Source organism: Xenopus laevis, chromosome 9_10S, assembly GCF_017654675.1.
Source record: "Xenopus laevis strain J_2021 chromosome 9_10S, Xenopus_laevis_v10.1, whole genome shotgun sequence".
Taxonomy (NCBI): Eukaryota; Metazoa; Chordata; class Amphibia; order Anura; family Pipidae; genus Xenopus; species Xenopus laevis.
The window spans coordinates 68,075,364-68,100,030 of NC_054388.1; the positions used below are offsets into that span (position 1 = coordinate 68,075,364).

The window sequence follows — 24,667 nt, forward strand, 5'->3', positions numbered from 1 at the left end:
ACCTACCAAAGTATATGCAAAATTACAGACAATACAGATATTTAAAAGGTATGAAGTTGGCACTGTAAACATGTATAGTCTGTGGATTAGAGTCCAATATCCTTGCCTCCTTTGGCCTGGTGCAGCTTCTCCATGCCTGACCCAACCTGTGAGAGGGATTTCAAGGTAAATATTTCAACTCTGTGCTATGCCTCTGACTATAAATGTAGAGTGGCACAATAACCAAAGGATAGATTGGACACTCTGGTGCTCCAACAAAAATTCAAAAAGGGGTTAGCACCCCAGCAGGTACCCTCTGAGTTAGCAGAGAGTAATTCCGTGACGGCTCTAAAGAGGAACTATGGTGAAAACATTTGGGGGCCGATTCACTAACTTCGAGTGAATCATTCCAAGTAAAAAAACTTCAAATTTTGAAGTGTTTTTTGGGCTACTTCGACCATCGACTACGACTTCGAATTGAAGGATTCAAACTAAAAATCGTTTGACTATTCGACCATTCGATAATTGAAGTACTGTCTCTTTAAAAAAAACTTCAACCCCGTAGTTCGCCATCTAAAACCTACCGAACTCAATGTTAGCCTATGGGGAAGGTCCCTTATAGGCTTTCCTACGTTTTTTTGATCGAAGGATATTCCTTCGATCGTTGGATTAAAATCCTTTGAATCGAACGATTCAAAGGATTTAATCGTTCGATCGAAGAATTAATCCTTAGATTGTCCGATCGTACTATCGATATTCAAAGTCGAAGGATTTTAATTCCCAGTCGAATATCAATATCGAGGGTTAATTAACCCTCAATATTCGACCCTTGGTGAATCAGCCCCTAAATATAAACTTAAGTTCATGGAAACAAGATACTTTTTAAACAGAATCAATTTCTGAAATAATCAACTTATTCTTCACTATGACACCAATACTGCATGTAGAGGAAATTGGATTTATTCAGGAGTTGGATATTTTGAGTGTGTGTGCTTTAGTACAAAGGGGGCACCCCAAAAATATGTATTAGAACTGCTAATCAAATCTTTGCATAAAAAAGAAAAAGTACTGAGGCAATAGTGAAGCATATGAAATGCCACATAATCTACTTCTATTAAAAAGAGTAATTTACAGTAAGACTGACTCTTTCGCTGCCCACATTCCACGCCACCCACTTTGCACTAAAAAGAGCATATGTACAACGCTTTAGCCTACTCTGGCACCCTAGAGGAATGTACAACGAGTAAGGCAATCTATGATTTCTGCAGATTTTGATGTTGTATAAATAAGCACCTCTCATGTGCTTTGTAACTGAGCTCTCGGAGTGTGCAAGCACCAGCGTACCTACCATCTTTTGTATACCGAGAGTCCATTATTTAAACTAATTTTTCCTATCTGGTCATCCACATACCTAACACATGTTGATGCCAAGAATGGAGAAAAAATTAGACTCATTTATTATAATGTAGCTGATCTGGTTTCCATCTGCAATGAAAGGTACATTGAACATAGCTTGGTAGAACATCTATGTAATGAGACACCTTTTAACCTCTGCCTACTTGTCTGTCAATGTCTACCCAACCTAGACTGAAATACGCACAGTTTGATTTGTGCATTGATTGTGCTTGGGGCTCTTTCCTCTGTGCCAACATATTCACCTTTAATGGGCTTTGCAAAGTGGTACTTAATTAATGGCATGGCATCATTGTGTGCAAGACTGAAAGTGAGAAAATATGACAGAAGGAAGCAGGGATCCTTAGTAACCATGCACTCATTATTATTTATAGTCACATGTGATAAAGTACAGGGTGATCCCTATGGAACCAGCTCTCTAAATAAAAAACAGAAAGTAGCTTGGGTGAAAGCAAACATTTTATGTCATAAATTCTGTACTGAACATACAATATGAAGATGTTAACTTCTCTGTACAAAAATGTAATATCGATAAATTGGGATTTTAACCAATCCGCTGCTGAGAAACAACTGCAAGTCACGAAGAGTAGTGAGAGGGTTAAATAAAACATTATCTCTTAATTACAGATACAAATGTGATCACACCATGAAAGAGAGACAAATTAGTTAAACTCAGACAAACATGCCTTGAAATAGATTCAAAAGCCCCATTTTAGTTCATCAGGGAAGAGGTACAAGCAGCTTTTTATTCACCATTTAAAAAGAATGATGCTTAAATATTTCATGTAACTGGAATGCCTCATCTAAACATCCAATGTACAAGCAGATCTTGCTTAAGCAGTAATCGTGTTAATGTGGTCTTCTTCCCAGGAGAGAAGCAAAAGAGTGAACAGCTGCTTCTGTAGACAGATCTGAAGGTCAGACTTTTCTTCTCTCGGTAGGGGACGGTTTTGCACAGAACAGCTGGCTTCTTCCAGTGAGGAAATGAGGAGCAGCCGCTTTGTGCGTTCTATCTGCAGATTGTTATAAAAAGCTTGTATTGCTAAGTAGGTAGTACAGAAGGATGCCCATGTGGCAGCCATAAGAAATTGGAAAAGAAAGGGTGGGGGGGTGTTTCTGGTTATTCAGTTCCTAAATCCCCATCCCAGGGCTTTCAGGTCCATTCATTCTCTTCTTCCCAGTCTGCTTATAAAGAGGGGTGGGTAATAATCCCACTGCTACTTTCAGGACAGATGCAGAAAAAGAATATATGCTACACAACTGGCATGGATAAGGCGACAGTGGAGAGTTTAAAAAAAACATGGCTTGACTGGTTTTATTTCATTTATTTTCAAATATTCCCTATGAAAGACCCAAAAACACACCCTGTGGTTTGCTGGTCAAGTAACACAAGCATTACAAAGTTAAAGAGGTGTACCAACAGGGCTTGCCTTAAAAACTGTAATTAATCAAAGTCTGTCTTCGGTCTCTCTGCTGTTTGTTATAAACAGCAACGCTCCAAGGCACAAATGACAATCCTTCCAGTGGTTGAGAACTACAGTTACCAGCATAACCCTTGCTAAAAGCTGCAATTCCCAACTGCTGGAATATGATATCAGAAACGTAGGCCTGTCATTCTCACAAGCAGGCTGGGATAAAGGGAATTCTTCAGAATGGACCACAAAGGGCAATGTTATATATATTTGTATGTTTCTTTAGGGTGAAAAAGTAATTTTAGGCATATTATTATATAATTTTTGCTTGTTCACTTCAGTACATCTCATCCGGTGTTCTGCTTTAAACTTCACTGGTTTTCCAGGACAACTTTACAACATAGGCTGTTCACTGCTGTACACACCCTTCTAAGGACGAAATGTAACAACATTATAACATACATCCAGAAATATTAGGACTGCCGTGTTTATAAAAGGTTTCGGTTGCCAAAAGTGTTGTTTGGATCCACAAAGTTCTTGACAGACTGAAGCATTCCTATGCCGACATCTGAAATGCTGTCCTTCAGCCACTGTTTCCGTAACTTGCCCACTGCAAGAAGAAAAAAAAAAAATATATATATATATATATATATATATATAAATAAACACAAATAAATGCTTTGGTATACAGCCATGATACGAGCAGCCAATCAATCTTCTGACCATGAATGAATAAACACGGGGTGATAAATGCTTTTATTCAGAAATGAGAAATGTTTTCCTTTATTTGATTTATTGCGCCCACCAGACTATCAAGCTCATTAAGCATGGTGTATTCCCAGAGGAAGACGGCATTCACCATTGCCGGCGTTCTCTGCACACTGCAAAATGTAGATGAGGTTTAGGTGGAGATTATATGTTGCTTAGCTCATAATGAAAATGGTAACTGCATTTATTTCAGGGGAAATGAAACCTTTGGCAAATGATCGAGCAGAATGAATGAAAGAAGAAAAAAAATATAAATGGAAAACACAATATACAGCCTTAAACTAACAGGTCCAGTTTATCAAACCCTGTGGTCTGGGAGAAGTTGAAATTGGTTTACTTTATTATATACTGAATTTTGTCACCAAACAGAACAAGATTAATAAATAGAAAGGTGCTCAGAAATAGCAAAATAAAAAAAAAAAAGATTTTTTGGACAAATTCAGATTTCTCGCTTAATGCAATAATCAAATTAGAAACAAAATTTAATCTCTTGAAGAACCTTTAACACTGAAGAACCAACATTTTTCAAGAGATTGGTTGACTTTTAATAGGATTATTGCTTTATAGTAAGGTAAGGAAGTCAGGCTTTATTTATAGTTAAAATGCATAAAAAGTAAATAATCAGTGATCTCAGTTCATATAATGCATGCCATTCCAACTGATTGTTTGCATAGGTTTTTTTTTTCAGGTCTCAGGCCTACAGAACGGATGGTCTCTATTAGCTATTTTACCCCTGCATTCTTTAGCCTTAAAACATCCCTTACATTTATAAATGACAGTCATCTGATTGCCCCAGTACAGGATCTATTATAAGGAATCTCCATACCTTAACTCTGATAAAAATCATATAAACATTAAATAAACAGGATTGTTTTGCCACCAATATGGATTCATGCATTTTAATGAGAACAAATACAAGGTGCTGTTTTTTACTATAAAAAGGAAATGATTTTGAAAAATTCTAATTATTTGCTTAATCTAGATGCAAAGCTTTCTGGATAATAGGTTTCCGGACAATGGATTCCATACCTGTACTGGTTTGAAATCTGCCCTGTCTACCACATGCTGTGGATATATAGTTTGGGTGCTATAGCAATAGCAATGTAAATGCAAAAGGGAACAGTCCTTCCCATCATTAGGCAAAGCAAATAGCAATCTATGAAAGCGTATATATATATATATATATATATATATATATATATATATATATATATATATATATATATATATATATATATATATATACACAAATATTTTCGATATTGGCGATTTAGCATGCTCACAATAGGGAGTGTAATTAAAAAATGTTTTTCCTACTTAATATAATGTAAATTTAAAATGTAAAAAGCAACTTTCCTTATAGTTTTAGAACAGAGATGAGCCAGCATTGCTTCAGGTGAAAGAGTATTTAAAAAATCATGCTAGAATGCTGGTAGTGAATTTAATACATCACACTTAAAGAGGCACATTTACAAAGCTCGAGTGAAGGATTCGAATTAAAAAAACTTTGAATTTCGAAGTGTTTTTTGGGCTACTTCGACCATCGAATGGGCTAGTTCGACCTTCGACTACGACTTCGACTACGAATCGAAGGATTCGAACTAAAAATCGTTCGACTATTCGACCATTCGATAGTCGAAGTACTGTCTCTTTAAAAAAACTTCGACCCCCTAGTTCGGCAGCTAAAAGCTACCGAACTCAATGTTAGCCTATGGGGAAGGTCCCCATAGGCTTGCCTGTGTTTTTTTGATCGAAGGATATTCCTTCGATCGTTGGATTAAAATCCTTCGAATCGTTCGATTCGAAGGATTTAATCGTTCGATCGAACGAATAATCCTTCGATCGTTCGATCAGCGCTAAATCGTTCGACTTCGAAGTCGAACGATTTTAGTTCCTAGTGGAATATCGAGGGTTAATTAACCCTCGATATTCGACCCTTAGTAAATCTGCCCCTTAATGTATCTGGATTATATAAACTACACCATTACATTACATTACATTGATCTTTAAGTTACACCTAAGGCAACATACAAGATTTTAATCTTTTTGATTTGCCAAAATATTCCAGGCAGCCAATTCTGGTTTTCCTTAATATGAATATATTTGGGCAAGGTGTTCAATTTAAGTGCAGTTAATTACCTGGAAATTTACAAGACACAGAATTGACAAATTCTAATGAATTTCTAAAAGTTTATGAGTGTGCACTAAACATCAATTAAAAAAAGAAATAAATAAATATATATAAATATATATATATATATATGTGGTTGTTAAAAGTTAATGCTTTACACTGGCAGTTCTGCAAACTAAGGGCAAACTAAGGGCAAACTAAGGGCAAACTAAGGGCAAACTAAGGGCAAACCCCCCCCCCCCCAAAAAAAAGACACCTTAAAATATTTTGAAAGTAACTTTTTCTGTGCTAAAGCTACGGGAAAATGTGTCCTGTGGTTAAAGATGCAATTGTCCTGAAAATACTTCAAACAACTGCTCCAACAAGATGGAGTATATCACAATCCCAGCAGGGTGTCCAGCAGCTATAAAGCCTGCCTGCTCATCCACCTCAAGTAATACAGCAATTCCACAAGGAAACCAACTAACTTGTGAGCAGCCACCAAACGGCCATTGCATATTTAATGAAGTCGCTTGCCAAGTGCTGGAAAACAGAAGGTGCTTGGAGTGCATCATTAGTTCTGTCAGAATGATAATTTACACATCTGTCTTGTCAAATTTTCTGTAGCTTACACTTTTACAATAATAAATCTAATGTGCATTTGATTAGCAGAGTGGAAAGTGAAAAAGAAAAAAAAAAAAAAAAGATACAGCAGGAATGTCCATGAATTCTATATAAATGTATCAGATAAATACGAATATTCTAATGTGAAGACTTGTTTTTCCTCAGGGGGAACTTAAATGTACTAATAGAAGGGGGAAACGGATTCTGTACGTCATGTAATAAATGAAGACCTGTCTGCTCTCAATATACTTTTGGTTCAATTTGTCACAAAATCAGTAAGACCTATATGTGCTGTAAAAAGATACAATGAACATATTTACGATTAAGAAAAAAAACTTTCACTGCAGGTATTTTTAACAGTCATAAAATATTCATAATATAACAATTCATATGAAATACATTTTTAATAATGTGTGTTTGTAATATTAGTATTGAAGAGATTGAAACATTCTGGACTAAATAGTTGCAAAAATGGCCACTAATAGCTACTAATAGCCATTTGGTGCTAAAGAAACAATTAAAATAACTTTTATAAAGCCAAATCACAAGGAGCTCATTTTTACATGGACATCTTTAATATTGATGATCTTGCTTCGTTAGAACCTAATGACCAGATTTCATTTTCCATAGATGCCACAAAATTAGCCTTGGACAGTCTGAAAGGAACATATGGAAGAGTCAAGTTAGATTTCTAAAAACCTTTTTTCTAATTCAGTTTCCAAGTTTGAAGATGATAAATACTGAATAATGATTTAGTAGGACCTTAAAGAGATTATATATCTGACTCATATACTTATTGGCCACAAACTAAAGGTAGCCATACATGGGCAGATAAAAGCTGCTGACAGACTGAGTTGGCAGCTTATTGGCCATGTGTGATATTTGGCCAAGATCTGTCAGATTGCAGGCCGCATCTGACGCGGTCCCGCGATCCGACCGCCTGTGTTGCTTCCATTATGACCTGATCGTTGGGCCTTGGGCCCACGATCGGATCAGCCCGATATCGTCCACCCTGAAGGTGGGCATATCGGGGAGAGATCCCATCTTTGGCGAAATGTGTATGGCCACCTTAAGGCACTGATTCCAGGGGATTTTATACTGGGAAACTATGAAACCCCCAACTAACATTTTTCAAAACTTTTATGTAATTTAAAAAAAACAACCACACACAAAATAAAAGAGAATAAGGTGCAAATTTATCAACATTTTATCACAATTCAAGGTTTTCTGCAGCAAAAATCACAAATTTAAATGTCTGAAACTCAAGTTTCAAAATGTATTAAGGGAAAAATCTCAATATAAAAATTCAGCATCAATATAAAAAACTTGCAACTTGCAGAGTTCATGTCAAAGTCAATTTTTTTATTAGCAAAATTTAAGCTATTTTTCAAATAATTTTTGGGATCAGTTGAGATTTAATAGACTATTTGAAAATACTGACTAGAATGTGATTGTACTGCATTTGAATAGTTTTTCACACTGTTATGCCATCAGGTTTTTGAAATTAAAGTTTTTCAAATAAATAAGCGCACATTTTAGATTTGAAGTTTTCTCCTGTTAGAAAAAAGTGGATTTTTGATAAATTGGGCTCCCAGTTTTGCAATTAAGGGCAACTTCAGTACAAAGTAAACTAACAGCTTTTAAATGTATTCCTATAAGGAATATGTTTTACAAATTAAAAAAAAACTGATTTTCATCATCTAATTTTTTAACAATAGATCCAATGTATTTCTATAGAGTTCAGACACACATTTCTTACAATAAACACTGGTTTCATGCACAATATTTTTATTTTAAAGCAATTGTCTCTATCATAAAAAAAAAATATGAAAATGATAAACAATATCGCAAAGAAAAGAGGATGACAATATGAGCAAAATAAATACTGTTCATGTTTAGTGTTTCAATCAATTTGTTTGTAAAAAAAAAAATATATCCATCATCTTTCTAGATTTTAGATCTACTTTAACTTAATTAGTAAAGGGTCATTTGGAAAAAATTAAAATAAATAAATTAGAATAAAGTTAGCATTTTGCATATTCCTGATCAGACAGTTACAGGTATTACATTGCATTTTTCAACAACTAATTAAAGGTGGTTATCAAAAAAAAATAAGAATAAAATAATGCCTTTTAAATATGAAATATTAGATTAAAAAAAAGTGAAATCTTTGGTGGATGGGTTGTTGGTTTAAAAAAACTGTATTACATTCACAGAAGGAATTATTTCCATCATGTTTTACGTGTTAAAGACATTTTACTACATTCATATATCTATTTGTAAAAATCATTTTAAAAGATCTGCTATATGCATGGCATGGTAGATTTTTAATCAAAATGGCAGCTCTCTTTTCACAAAATTAAAAAATAAAAATGATAATAAACAATTAAAGTAAAATATTTAGTAAGTGACACCAAATGTAAAACCCATAGAAAGAATGGCAATAGATACTCATTACCAATACCATCATTTATCTCAATTTCTGGTTTTAGGAGAAACCCATTAGCATAAAGGGCCATTACTTTAATTAAAAACTGCTAGTTTTTAGGCACATTGATTACATGCCAATGACTTTAATTTGTGGACGCTACTTGTAGCCATTCGCCTAGATGTCAAAGGTTCAATGCTGGCAATAGTCTTAAGAACAATTTGACTGGTAATTTACAAAGAATGGGTAATAATGACATGTCACTTTTGTACAACATGTTCCTTATAGGAGCTATATAACCTATTCCTAGGTAGCTTTAATTAAATATTTCCTATAATTCCACTAAAACATTCTGGCGTTGGATATTCTGTATGTTTATTTAGCAGCCAGCCTAGGTTTCTTAACTTATTCACAGACTATAACAAAATAGCGTCTCAGAGCAAAAAAAAAATATTTTTTTTACTGTATATATAAATACATACAAGTATGGGATTCATTATCCAGAAACCGTTATCCAAAAAAGCGGTGAATTATGGGTAGTCCACCCCCCATGGAGTCTTCTTTGATCATGTAATTCAAAATTACAGATAGAAAGAAAATCCTAGGTCCTAAGCATTGGTTAAGCATAAGTTGGTTAAGCATTCATTCGGAATATATAGAAAGATTAACTGAATCGTTTTTGTGCAAATCATTTTCGGTCTTAAATGAAGGATTTACTTTAATGGAAAGACTGAAGCTAAAAATGACCAATGGAGAAAATAAGCAGAAGTATTCTCATTACTCACAAGGTTACAAAAAGATTTTTTGTAACATGGACAAAACTTGTCCTATACTATTACCCCACAGAAACCAATCAAAATTCAGCTTTTAATAATTTCAAGTGGCAACTGCAAACACCTCATTGGTTGATATGGGTTATTTTGTCAAGAAACTCTTTCTTTTTATATCATCTATACACTGAATAAATTGCATGGCACTTTATAAAAAAGCACTTGTCCTTTTATAAGAGCAGAATGAAAAAGCTGAATGTTATGAATAATGGAATAGTCCAGGCACTATGCTGATGGTGTATATGGAATTGTTGATGTACCACACAGAAAACAGTCAAGCGAATGAATAAAGAGCAACAAGATGAACTGACGTAAACCTTTTCAAATCCATCTTACAGTGATTAGGGCAGTTTTTGATAGTTATTAAAGTGGAACTGTCACCCAGACCCAAAAATCTGTATAATAAAAGTCCTTTTCAAATTAAACATGAAATCTAATTTCTATTTTTTATTCTTTTCTTTTCAATCATATTTATTGGCATTTTTTAATAAACAAAAAGAGTAAAAGTAGGACATTTTGCTCATCAAGACATTTGTAGATTTTGCAATAAAAGAAATATTACCGAACAATTCATTTTGAACAAAACACGAAAGATTGACCTTAACAATATTCATCAAGAAAAATCAAAAATCAAAATAAGATAAGTTAAAATAAGATCCTCCTCTCTACCAACCAGACAAACCAATATTTATTAAAATAATATACTAAATTATCACATCATCAGTTAATCCCAGAACTGCAATAGGTATAAAGAGAAGAATCTTTGTCAGAATTATACAGAAACTTATCTATATAGGCTTTATCATCAGACTCCAAAATTTGAAAATATGGAGACCGTAGCTTAAGAAAATGTTCCCGAAAACTTACACTACCATACCTAAAGCCAATGGCCTCATCTATACATTAAGATCCAAGATATGATAAGATAACCTTCAAATCTGGGGAAGTATCTTGAATTCAATATAGAAAGATAGATTTCCGAGTGGCAGCAAAGGCTAAATGTATAAAATGTTTATAATTACTCCACATCTTTGTCATTGGAAAACTACTTGTAGACGACATTACTTGAAAGTCAAGTAGTGCAAGTTCAGGAGACAATTTAAGATAAATATTCAACTTTTCACTTAGAAAATTCTCAAGCTTACTCCATAATTCAGAAATAAAAGGACACTCCCACATATAATGCAATAAAGAAACATTCTCTGACTTACATTTAAGACAATGGGAAAGTGTGATACCCTCTGAATTCTGAAAGTAAAGGGAGTTATAACTTAAATGTATCAACCTATAATGTTGAACTCGCCATCCTTCACATCTTATAAGTTTATTAAAGTTCTTAATAGAGGATAATAAATTCTGAGAAGTGATTTCAACTTTTAATAGGGATGACCACTTTTTCGCTAACATTTATAGAGGATTAAGATTGCTAGGAGAAAATCGAAGAAAGAAGTCAGTAATGTATGAAATCTTATTAAAAGTAGGTTCATCTAAGATTTTTTGGATCCCTTTACAAAGAGGAAGTTTATCCATAGCCACACTATTATGTGTGAGAAGGTCTAAACCACACAGAAATCTCATATGAATTAGTCTTTCACACTCGTTTAGATCAAACTTAGATTTCAAATCATCCCACAATATTGGTAAACCAGAAACATTATCAACTAAGTGTGTAAATTGGGAAATACCCTTTCCCCTCCAGTATGGAATTAAAGATTTTCTTTCTGCTTTAGTAAACATACATAAATCAAAGGGGGACAGAAAAGGAGAAATTTGATAATTACTACCATGTAATTTATGAATTATCTTCCATGTTACAAAAGCATCTCGCCAAAGAATGTTCCTTTTGATATCTATAGGAAGGCCACCCCATTTTCTATGAAGATAAGCAGATATGATCACCTCCTTCCAAATAAGATTCAAAAGAAGGATTAGTGTAAACTTCCCTCCCTGAAATCCATTCAATAATGTATCTAACTAAAGATGCAATATTAAAATTAGAAACAAATTAGGAATATTAAAACCCCCTAAAATTTTAGATTGACGTAATTTAGCCAAAGAGATTTTAGGCTTCTTCCCTTGCCACACAAATCTGGAAAGTGCTTGGTCCAGTTTCTTTACATCAGAATGTTTCAAAAGAAGAGGAAGATTAAGTAACGGATATGATAACTTCGGGAAAATAAACATTTAAAAAAAAGAAACTCTATAAGATTTAGAGGCGAATTAAGCCATTTATCGCATAAGGTCTCAGTAAGTTTAATTAGGGGAGATAGATTTAAAAAATACAGTCTAGAAATATCAGAAGGAATATGAATACCCAAATATTTAATTGAGCCCCCTGGAGGCTTTAATTTGAAATCAAAAAGGATTTTGTTTGGTATACTACTATTAATATTGAGTATTCCAGTTTTATTAGAATTAATTGTATAGCCTGAAAAGGAACTATAAGGAGTGGAAAAACTTAAAGACTTATTGAATTTTGAGCTTCTTGAACTACCAAAAGTATATCATCTGCAAAAGCTAAAATCTTGATGTGTCTACCATTAACTCGTATACCCTGAAATAAGTCAGATCTATATAAAAATCTAATCAAAGGGTCAATCGTCAAATTAAAGAGTAGAGGGGACAAAGGGCAACCTTGTCACGTTCCTCTACACAAGGTAAAAGAATCTGATTGTTCCCCTGCAATTATTATCTTGGCCTTGGGAGAAGAATAAGTTTGCTCTAAAAAAGAAATAAACAGTCCTTTAAAACCAAAAAAATTACAGCAATCAAAAAGATATTTCCAATTAACATTATCAAACGCTTTTTCGGCGTCTAAGCTTACAAAAGAGCATGGAATTTTATGTTTGTTAGAATAATAAATGGCATTTAGAATAGCCCTAAAGTTTTTAATACCTGACTGTTTTCTAATAAACCCATTTTAAAAAGGTGAGATAATATCTGGAAGAATATCAGCCAATCTATTAGCTAAAATTTTAGTAAAGATTTTAAAATCTTGATTGATTAAAGAGATTGGGCGATAAGAGGAGGTTAGCAAAGGATCCTTCCCTTCTTTAGGGATAAGTTTAATATTTGAAGTTATACTAGATTGCAAAGTCTTACCATGTAAATAAATTTCGTTGAAAATGTCAAGTGAGGAAAGGAGAGACTTTAAAAGAAATAGACTTATAAAAAGAAGCGGGGAGGCCATCAGGACCACTAGCTTTAAACTTTTTAAGACCTTTAATAGTTTTCATCACTTCCTCAGTAGTTATAGGAGAATTCAAGATTTCCAATTTTTCCTGAGAAGCTTGAGGTAAATGGATTTTAGATAAAAAGGCCAGGCTTTTATCTTTATCGTACATAGGGCGAGAATAAATGTTTTGGAAATAATCTTTAAAAATATTAGAAATGGCCTTAGGAGAATTAATAACTTTATTCTTGCTATCTTTAATAATGTATGTATGAGAAGCACTATTTCAATTTTTCCATAAATTAGCTAAAAATCTATTAGGTTTATTACCAAGAGTATGAAATCTAGCATTTGAGATAGGAATAAAAAATTGATCCCTCAAATCCCTCCACTTCTTGAAAGTATCCATAGCGCTTTTGGATTTAGTAGCATTATGGGAAGTAGGGAAATTTTTAAAATTAAGATACGCTCTTTCATATTGTTTGCTTAATGAAAAAAATTCCTTATTAACCTTTTTTAAGAAGGCACTTTTAAAGGAAGTTCACCTCTAATGACACATTTCCATGTATCCCATAATAAAAGAGGATCATTATGATGAACAATATTGTCTTTCAAGAAAGAGTCCCATCTTTTCAATATCATATTAACGAAATCGGGCCTCTCAGATAAAGCAACTGGAAAGTCTATTTTTTATTAAAGCATTCATAGCTGTTGTAAGCTCATTTCCAATCAAATATTGCCTGCCACTCCTCTATGCCATGGGCATAGAGGTGGGGCAGACAATTACTTTCCATTCAGCACTTCCTAGATGTCACTGCACTCCCCACATTACCCTGTTCTCTTTACCATTTAAATGTGTAGCCAGAGCATGGGGATGGACATCAGGTCCGCCATTCTGGTGTACAAACAAGATTCTGAGATGATGCAAGGCTTGTCTTAATAACAGTGTGCACAAAATGACTCCTGCCTGCTTGCTATATTTATGAATTCCCAGACTGAAGGAAACAATATTCAAATAATTTATATAGTGTAATTAAAGTTCATTTTGCTTGACTAATGTGATAAAATAGGATTTTGAATATTTTTTTGGGTGACGGGTCCCCTTTAAGATATTTCTCCTTCATGATGACTCTAGGGTGCTTACAATACAATTTAGTTTTGCTTGAAAGCAGAAAACAACTTTCAACAGAAAATTAGTATTAGGTATAGGATCCCTTATCCGGAAATCCGATATCCAGAAAGCTCCAAATTACGGAATGGCCATCTCCCATAGACTCCATTTTATCCAAATAATCCAAATTTTTCAAAATGATTTCCTTTTTCTCTGTAATAATAAAACAGTAGCTTGTACTTGATCCCAACTAAGATATAATTAATCCCTATTGGAAGCAAAACCAGCTATTGGGTTTATTTAATGTTTAAATGAATTTGAAGTAGACTTAAGACATGAAGACCCAAATTACGGAAAGATCCGTTATCTGGAAAACCTCAGGTCCCGAGGTACAACATCTTTTTCGGTGTCTTATAATTCAGGGATCCCCAACCCCTATGATATTACCTACCTTGCTGTGACCTGGGTCACAATATGGTTATACATGTATAGGTTCTATTATCTGGAATGCTTGCGATCTGGGGGTTTTGTAGATAAGGCAGCTTTCTGTTTCTCTAAGTCTGCTAATAATTTTTCAGACAATAAATAAACCTAAGAGGATTGTTTTGCCACCAATATGGATTTATGCAGCTTTGTTAGGAACAAGTACAAGGTACAGTTTTAGTAATACAGAGAAAAAGGAAATATTTTTTAAAAATTAGAAGTAAATGCCTTAAAATGGACTCTATCAAAGCTTGAATATATTGCACTATATGGGCAGTAGTAGTCGAATACACAAAATGTCCTTAATATATTGATAATGGGGTTGAGTGCAGAGGACTCTTGTCTTTGTCTTTTTTATGAATTTTATGATCACAGTCTCATTGCGCTCCACCTAAAATGTAATGGTGAGCACAACTGTCCCTTTTTGCTAAACTCTATGGGAGATGGTCTTCCCATAATTCTGAGCTTTCTGGATAACGGGTCCTATACCTCTACTATAAAGGCGTCGGTTACATATGTGCAGATTTATGTCACCATTAATTTAGTGTATTGTGGTTTCAAATATGTATGTAAATTCTGATACACAGCTTTGGCATGCTTATTTTTATACATAGTTAAACAAGATGACCCCAATGTATGCTCATTAGCTGAGCATACATTTATAAGCATAATTCATAGATAGCTGCAACTAAGAGCTTAACATAACCAAAACTTATGACACCTTCATGCTGACAGAAAAAATATTAATAAATTAATGAATATTGACTCCTGAGAAAAAAGTATAGTTTGCGGTATGGTATGTACAGTTGTGTTCACAATAATAGCAGTCCAACATCACTAACATGATCAATCACTGTTTTTGGTAGAAATTATATTTTTACATGGCAAATAATTTACTAGTAGGTGTAGTAGAGCAATAGAAAACCAACAGACCCAACAGTCATGACATGCATGCTGCTGATTCTGTGTGATTGAATCATTAATTGAGGCTTGTTCAACATAATAATAGCTTGTTCCAAATAATAGCAGCGTGGAGTTAAATAAGTGAGGTAATTTACTCTGTGAAAAAACAAGTGTCAATTACGGCACTTATTTAAGGAAAGGAAGGAAGGCAGCAAATGTTGTGTATGTTAGTTATAGAGCATTTCTCTCTGAAAATCTGAGTAAAAAAGGTTGTTTCAGACATTGTTTAGAAAAACAGCATACGTTGATGAAAAAGTTGATTGGAGAGGGGAAAACATATAAAGAAGTGCAAAAAATTATAGGCTGCTCAGCTAAAATGATCTCAAATGCTTTAAAATGGCAACCACAAATTAGATACCTTTTTCTTCATGTTTTGATTTGGAATAGAATGTGCAGTGTTCCCAATGCATTTGCGCGTATGGAAATAAAAGCTATTATAAGAATTTTGTGCTTAATTAACTTTTTTTAAACACACTGCTATTATTCTGAACACAACTGTATGTATGTTAATTACTAATCCGCCATTAAACATATGAAGTTCTTATATGGCAGTTAATAAAGGTGCAAACCATTCCATATGTCACATAATATGGCTGCCACTTGACAATACTGTAGCAGTACATAGACAGTATTCAAAACACCAATCCTTTACAATAGGCACCAATATATACAGTTAATTCGCCAGTAATCCTATGGGCCATGGATGCTAATCCATGAGCCTTCAGATACCTTATAACCTTAGGAAACTAAGTAGGTAGGTAATCTATGCTATGGACAGGCCAGTATGTTAAAAACAAAAACTATTTATGGAAACATGCCCAATAAAGCCTAATTAAGTTCCTAAAATACATGGACAATAACCCTTTACAACTACACAGCCCTATATATGTGAATAATGTGTCTTCCAAGAGTAGTCAGGCTTGGCTATCTAATTTGTTTTTAGTATGCTGCAGGACACTAATGTTGACCACTGAAACAAAGCAGGTACACAAGTTACTATGCTTAAAAGTGATACTGACGCTAAAAAGCTACTTTTTAAAATATGAATGTACATTAAAAGTTACCTATAGGTCATGTTGAATGTTTTTGCCGAGAGGTCTGTTTTCATAAATAATTTTTAGTTGATGTTCCAAAACCTGACTGTCTAATCTCAGCCGGTCAGTTAAAGTTTCTAATGCTAACGGACTTTTGCTGCACAAATATGGCTGCCCCCTAATAGAAGATCACAGGGAGTCAGATGGGTAATGTAAAAACTTTGAGCAAATACTTTATGGCAAAATTATAAGTAGCAAACAAACTCAATACAATGATAGATGTAAAAATGGTTTAATTTGTGGTGTCAGTTTCTCTAAGTAAAATAATTATTTATATTGCCAAAAGGGACAGTATCACCTAAGCCTAAGTAGCATTAAGTTACTTTCCTAGAATGTCAACTAAAACATGCTACTATAGATTATTGTATGAAAGTTTTGTGTAATGAACATTGCAATGACTACTGTTTGTTTCATTGCAAACTCATCTATAAGCTTTTACACATGGTGCACCAAAAAGGAAGCAAGCCTAAAAAAAGGCAAGTTTTGTATGAAATTACAATGCAACAAGCAGACAGATATATAAAGACAACAGAAGTAAACCTTATCAGGCCTAAATTCCAGCAGCAAAATCAGGTTGGATAAGGAGAAGTACTACCTCCCTAATCATTCTTCTAGCGGAGCCCTTGCTGGCCGTTCACTAGCATGATAGCCCATTCTTCAGAACAAGGAAAAAGAATGGCCTGTGAGTGATGCCATCAGCCACTGACACTCTACCTTAAAAGAACTAAGAAGGAAAGGCATTTATGTTTATACCAAAAAACAAATGAACTGAGAAGACATAATAACAACTTCAAGTGAGAAAGTGGGTTACATGTTTTTATAAGCAAAGAAAAATTAAATGACTGCAGAATATACAGAGAGAAAAAAGGATCAGCGTCTCATTTGAAATAACAAGCACTGAGAAGTTGAGTTAAACTACATTTATACTTCCTTATAGCCTGAAGTCTTAGACTACATCTGTTTTCTTTAATACACAAAACCAGAGTTAAAATAGCTCCATTTATCACAGCATGATTGTAGGCAGACAAACCAGCCTGTCTGTTTCCAGATAGTGAAAGCAACTGTTATTAATCACAATTACACCACCAACAGTACAAGCGAAACAGCATCAATACTCAGCAACCCCCCCAGTTTACTTTTTTTAAAGAGCAACTATAAAAGCAAAGCTAAGAAAATGTCAGTCCGGGTCCTGAAGGTCAGTAAATAGAAATCAGGGGGTAGCTGGAAATCCTCAAAAAGTTGCAAAAAATAAATTCTTTGGCCGCTAATCTTGTATTGCACCTCCGCCTGAGGGCACACGTGTAATCCAAAAGCAGAGTGCACAAGATAGAGGCAATGGCAGAAATTAACTGCTCAATAAGTGTTTATTTAGCACACTTTTATTAAAGGTCAGTAAATAAAGATGATTTCCTTTAGTTAATCCAAAGCAGCAAATTAATGCAAAACATGCTTAAACAAATCTGACTTTTATTAAACCTGTTGTGGCAACAGGTTTCAAGGTTCAGAAAGTTTGTGGAACTTACCCAGGTTCTGTGTGAATTGTACTTCTTTAGCTTACCAGTTGAGTGAAAAAAACAAAGTCAGTAGTAAAATGTAAATATTATAACAGAGGAAGGAAGAAAACAGCTCCAGGATATTTCCTCTGCAGTCCCTATGGCTGCTAAACTAAAGGGATCCCAAGAACCCACAGAAGTAATCTATTTTGGGAAACTTTATTTTTCCCATTTCTAATTCAAGATGTATTTCTCTGGATTTCTAGCAATTTATTCAATACATTCACAATTTAAGCCCCTTAGAACAGTCCATTTAACTCTATTTACATAGGCACCTGGAAACATTTTAGTTTTTAGCTGAGCTGGAGTGATTGATAATGGAACATTTTGATAATAAATTTAGATAAAGATAGGCTTTGATATATTCTACAAATTCTGGAGCAAATCTGTTTACAATATTTTGAAGAGGTTGAACCCATTGCTGATCAAAGTGTGATTAAAACCATATTTCTTCAATATAAAACTTCACAAACAACCTGTAAAATATATCTTAAAGTTTACACAGCATTCCATTATCTATACGAAACAACTTGGCCCGAGCTGGTGTTCCTTTATAAGGTAATGGAACTCCTCTGTGACTTTTAATATCCTTGGAGTTTAACAGGGGGGTTAAGTAATTATTAAAGTAAAGGGGAAAGCATGAAGGAACTACATTGGGAAACAAATGAAGATGTTCTTGCTTCAATTAAAAAAAATCTTATATAAACTCACAAAAAAAGTATTATGTCTTGCTATGAGCAAATTTGGGAGTTTATGAACAGATTTGGATTTGAATATGGGTTACTTATAGCATGGAGCAACCTTTTTCTACAATGACTTCATGATTGTGGAAAGTGTCAGTGGAAATGAATATATTCCTAGCATGAAAACAGTCGGACTCCTTAATGAGACATTATAAAGAGACACCAATGGAAAATAGACGATTAGCCATATAAATATCGAACTAAATGTTTAAAAAGCTCTGTATCTGACTACTGTATTTTTTAAAATAAATGTAAACATCTCTCATATGTTATAAATAAAATGAGCTGCATGCCAGAAGAATCCATCTCAACTGATTTAATGTAAGTCTAATAAGAGTCTCAATCCATACTGTACATGCCCAGCAGCCTTATAACAACAATCCATGCATTTAAGGTTGTCTACAACAGCTGTGCATCTTCTGTTCTTTTTAAGTCATATTTTGAATGCTAGTGGCACTGCACATGCTCAGTGTGGAGAGAATCTAAGCTTAGGGGATGTTGGAAAGAATCAGCCTTATATCATGAATGTTATATTCCTTATATACGGTATATTGTGAGTTTGTAATTTCCAGCAGCAGAGTATGAGTTGTGAATCAACAGAAACGTGGACGGAGCTCCTGGGGAAATATTCAGAGGCACAGACTTTCCCTGAGATGTGGCGGCCCTGAGTTGGTAGAAAAGACCTAAGGTGTAACATTTCTAATCTAATTTATTATTGCTCTTCTTTTCTCTTTTAAACTGAAGACTTTGCATGACCTGAAAGAATGCTGGGGACCTGATGTTTTCTTGAATAAAGGATCTTCTGTAATTTGGATGGTCATGCCTTAAGTATACTAGAAAATCATGTAAACATTAAATAAACAATAGGCTAGTTTTCCTTTCAATAAGGATTAATTATATTTTAGTTTGGATCAAGTACATGGTACTGTTTTATTATTACAAAGAAAAAGTGAATACTTTCTAAGAATTTGGATTATTTGGATAAAAGGAGTCTATGGGAGACAGCCTTTCAATAATTCAGAGCTTTCTACATAACTGGTTTCCGGATATCAGATCCCATACCTGTATTTTAAAGGTTTCTTAAAGAAAAAAAAACCCAAAAACGAAGTAACATTTTTTGGTTGAATTAGGACATTAGTCTCGTGCCCAGATCATGTTTAAAGGCAGGAGACATACAGAGACATGAAAAAAATGTTAATAGATAGTCTTCCATCTGTTAACAGTAACCTGGTAAAACATTTTAACTGGTTCCATTAAGAGGTGGAAAATTATTCTGAGGATTACGATAAAAACTGGTTAATACTGGGATTAAAATACACTTAAGTACGGATATATTTTTCCCTGTTTTTTGCAGCCAACCAATAACAGTTCCTTCTACATTGACAAACAGCGACTATATTATTCCAGACAATAAAAATAGCTTATTTACAAAAAACAGAAAACAAGTGACGGGTTGATATGGATAAGTAGATGGAAGTTGTCATACGAAGACTTTCAGTGATAAGAATGAATAAGAAAACATATAAAATACATATCATATAAAAATATAGTCTAAGTTTTATTGTCCCTTTAACTACCTGAAAGGGCTCTAAAGGATATCAATTTTGAGTAAAGTGTATATTTCTGCATTAGACATAACCAGTACATGGGAGACATTTCCTTCATTCATTTTTACTGACAAACCTTTCCTAACCTACAACAAACATCGTATGGATGTAGAACTGGATATTGTGACTTGTGCTGATTCAGTAGAAAAATAGCATTAGAAGCAGGGTGGAAGGCACATCTGGATGGAATATCAAGAGGGAAAAGAAAACAAACTTCCCCGTGTTGCTAATGTGACAAAAGCTGCACATACGATGGATAAAGTTTTCTGTTTGTAACGCCTGACTTGGCTTAACTAAACAGTCACGCAGAAGCCATTTTCCAATGTTTGTCAATGAGAAAGATGACAAATAAATTAGCATTTTCTGGCAGGTAATCAATCATCTTGAACACTTATTCTGCTCAATTTATTGGTTTTAGGAAAGGCTGAATCTTTACCATTTCTCCATTTTTGAAAGCAGACGTTATTAGTAAGTATACATGTAGGCAAGCATGGCCTCAAGCCTTTGAACAATATCCTCTGATCTGAATTGGTAATGCAAAAATATTGTGGGCAGAATTCACGGATTTGCCCTTCATATACAATTGCCTTTTATGGCTGTGTGGGCACTGTAAATTTCACATATGCACTTGGTTTCCTACAATACAACCATAAATCCTTTTTACTTTTCTGCCACAACTGGTTCATTGCTATTACAATTTTACAGCCTGTTTAGTTCTCAATTATGTAAATATATTTAGGTTATGCAGATCCTGCCCATGCTCTGGATTGTTTGGGAGTTGCATGGAAATTTCAAGCATATGCCCAGTCTGCTACGTTTGCAGAACACTGGTCCTCTGTCTTGAGCATAACAGCTGCACCACGGACAATACACACTGTTCAGTGCTACCATAACACAAAGAAACAGAAGTGATGAGAGAAATTTCTGCACAAATTAATTAAAGGTATGTTGTAAATGTTAAATATTTTAAACTCTTAGATCAAAAGCTACAAATAACTTTGTGTATGTTTACATGCATACAGGCCATCTTCCACAGAGTACCTTTTAATAACATTAATAAAATAATTCTACATAAAAAAAAAAAAAAGGATTTTATTTTTCTCTGTAATAAAAAAACAGTACCTTCCACTTGATGGTAACTAAGATGCATGAATCCATACTGGTGGCAAAACAATCCAATTGGGCTCATTTAATATTTAAATGCAGCCTTAAGGTTTGCTTTGGTAAGATCCCTTACCTGGAAAAGCCCAGGTCCCAAGCATTCCAGATAATAGATCTATTCTTTAGCTTTATGTGTCACCATGGCAACCATACTAGGCTGCTGCCATTGGGGCACACTTGAAGAGGGGAGGGCTTGGAAGTTAACCAGAAGTAGAAGGCGTATGCGTCACTTGATTCTTCAACATTCTGCACATGATCAACTGTCTTGGTCATATCGAAATAGCGATGCATCAAGGGAATTTTTGCTAGTGAAGTTATAAGTGCAGGGACCAAATTGAAAACAAGCTTAATACAGAGGGGAATGGCAAGGGCAGATGGCATTACTATAGGTATGGCTTTAGATAGGTGTTTCATACCCTTTCAGTGTCCTTTAAAAATTAGGGCTGCCAAATGCATATGAAAGCACAATCAAAATGAACCCAGAATATAAAATAATGATCTTATGAAATATTTAGAGATGAAACATAAAAAAATGTAGATATATAAATATACTCATAATTATAACTTACCTCCATGATGATGTGAAAGGCTTCCACCGTTTGCAAGGATTTCTTCTCTAGCAGCGAACTGTTAAAAAAACATTAATGGAATAAATGTAGAATTTGCAATTTTGATAAGTCCCACGAGCAGAAGAAATGAAATCTCAGACTTGTTTTATAGGATGGGTTCAAAAAAGGCCGTCAATACTTTATACTTTAAACAAAACACTATGGCTTTGTTTTAACAAAGGAAAAAGGTATATTTCAGCCATTTCAGGACAAGCAGTAATAACAATAAGTATAGTAAGTATAAGTATAGTATTTTGATCCATACAACATGATTACTGCAGAAGCAAATATGGAATATTTCTATTTATCAAGAGAGTTGACAATGCCTTGGTACACCAAGACTTCTTGACAGTGAAATATACTTTAGTAGTAGTGATGAGTGAAACTTTTCGCCAGGTTTCGCCATGAAAAAGACGCCCACAGACGCCAATGGGTGGAAAAAATTGTTGTGGGCAAAAAAAAAAAAAATTGTTGCCCATAGACTTGGGTGTTTTTCACCGCAAATTTTCAGAGAAACAAAACTGGTCAGATTCACCCAACACTATTTATAATTTATGGATTTTTAATGTTAAAAACCTGTGCCAGATATTTTTGTTAATTTCTCTATTTACGGTGTACATTATAGTAGAAAAAGGACAAATCCTATTTAGAAGCTATAGATTAGACTATGTGTAACTAGTGATGGACAAACTGGTCCCGTTTCTCTTCGCAACAAATTTTTCGAATCTCCCGGGAAATTTGCAAAACTGGTGAAATATTCACAAAACGGCGATTTTGAGACAATTGTGACAAGTGACGCCTGAGACAATTCACCGGCGTCAAAATTGGCGCCGGCGTCAGAACCATCGCCGAAAAAACTTTGACGCCGGCGTCAAACCGTCAAAATCTTTCAGACGACGACAAATTTTAGTGCCAAATTTGCACATTTATTTGGTGGCGGCGGAACGGGCGAATTCGCCCATCGCTATATGTAACCAAACTACCATGCAATGCCAATACAGGTAACCTTATCATCCACACTGAGCATGTACACCTTAAAAGCACATGCTCTGTATTGGGGAAGATTAAGCAGCACAAGATGGCACCTGCCAACTTCACTGTACTGCTCTGCATTTTAAGAAGGGGTGGGGCAAATAAGATTGTATCGGTTGGTACAGTGGTGTGATTCAGGATGGTGGCCACTCTAGCAGACAAGGTATTTTTTCTACTTTAAAACCAGGCCTTTAAGTAACTGCGTTAAGTAACAACAAGAGAAACATCTTATAACTTCACATTGTACCTCGTTTTAATAGCGAATAAAATACTTTCCTATAATTATACCAACTAAAATATTTGTTAAATATCAATATCACTTTAACATCCTGTGTTTTATCCTTGGGTTCCGAGATCTTGCCGCACTACAACTCCCAGCATAATTATATGCTGAAAGCTGCTGGCAATTCAACATCTAAGGAGCCATGGGTTATTAAACTTTTCTGATTTGTACAACTGAGCAAGAATTCTGAATTTAAGTAATTTCGTGGCCTACCTGCACTAATGCAAAGTGAAAAGAATTATGAAAAAGGAATTAATTACCTCTATTTCTTCATAGACATGAACTGGATCACTTAAACCTCTGTAGTTAAAGGCAAAATAGAAATATACGCAAGCACCCGCATCATAAGTCTGTGTGACTCTGAAAAAGAAAGGGTCAAAGGAAGTTTAGGCGGAGAAAATATCAGTCATTGGGGTAATGGCACACAGGGCAGATTTTTGGATTGTTGTAATGCCACATTCTTCAGAGTGAAGTCGTTACTTATAAAATGTCTGTAAGGACCAGCAGCATTCAAAAGGTGCTTTTTAGCCTTTAAATTCTAGAGGACAAAATTAGGCTGAAAACCACTTACAATAATCAGTACTGGCAGGTTGTAAGCTTTATAAATTTGAGGAAAAGGAAGAATAGGCACGTGCTCCTGCGACACACCAGGTTGGATACAATTTTGATCTTTATTCCATTGGTTAAAATCAAATGTCCTAACACGTTTTGTATCTAGAAATACGTGATCATAGGCACAAATTCGGAACAAACCGTTACACACATTTAAACCCTAAATCAGGGGTGTCCAAACTTTTTGCAACAAGGGCCAGATTTGGTGAGGTGAAAATGTGTGGGGGCCAACCATTCAGCCTGACATTCTTTGAACCATTAACATCATTTAACTCATTTAAACAAGGAATTGCGTAGCCGTAGCAATAAAATTTGGGCACATTAGTGAAATGATCTGCCACGCACCCAGGTCAGTTTTGATGCCAGATGAGCTTTGATTTTCATTAGGAATATTGGAACATTTACTTTTTTTGGATAGAGCCGTGGGTTTTTTTTCCTGTTTGTGTTTATAAATTTAAAGCTAAAAGAGGCAGTTGGGTGCAATATTGAAGACTTCAGTGCCAAATGTCTGAAATCTGCCCCACGTGCCATAAACAATAGCCTTACTTAAAGGGCAACAATATCCCCAACCAAAGGTGTGAGCAATAGAGCCTGCACTCCGGTTGGGGGTACCAGCAGGTTTTATGTAAATATTGCCCCCCATCCATGCAAGACAACTCGTACCAGGAGGGAGCTCTCAGT

General features: G+C 34.6%; 1 protein-coding gene across 1 annotated transcript in view; it reads right to left on the reverse strand.

The window, feature by feature from the left end:
* Nucleotides 1-1,833: 1,833 nt before the first annotated feature.
* agps.S (alkylglycerone phosphate synthase S homeolog) overlaps nucleotides 1,834-24,667 on the reverse strand; it is a 141,516-nt gene continuing 118,682 nt past the window's right edge. Inside the window, exons 18-20 of the mRNA XM_041578918.1 lie at nucleotides 23,635-23,734; nucleotides 22,021-22,078; nucleotides 1,834-3,414 (exon numbers count right to left, since the gene is read on the reverse strand). Coding sequence (XP_041434852.1) covers nucleotides 3,293-3,414; nucleotides 22,021-22,078; nucleotides 23,635-23,734 — 280 coding nt within the window. The 3' untranslated portion in view covers nucleotides 1,834-3,292. The remainder of the gene's footprint in view (nucleotides 3,415-22,020; nucleotides 22,079-23,634; nucleotides 23,735-24,667) is intronic.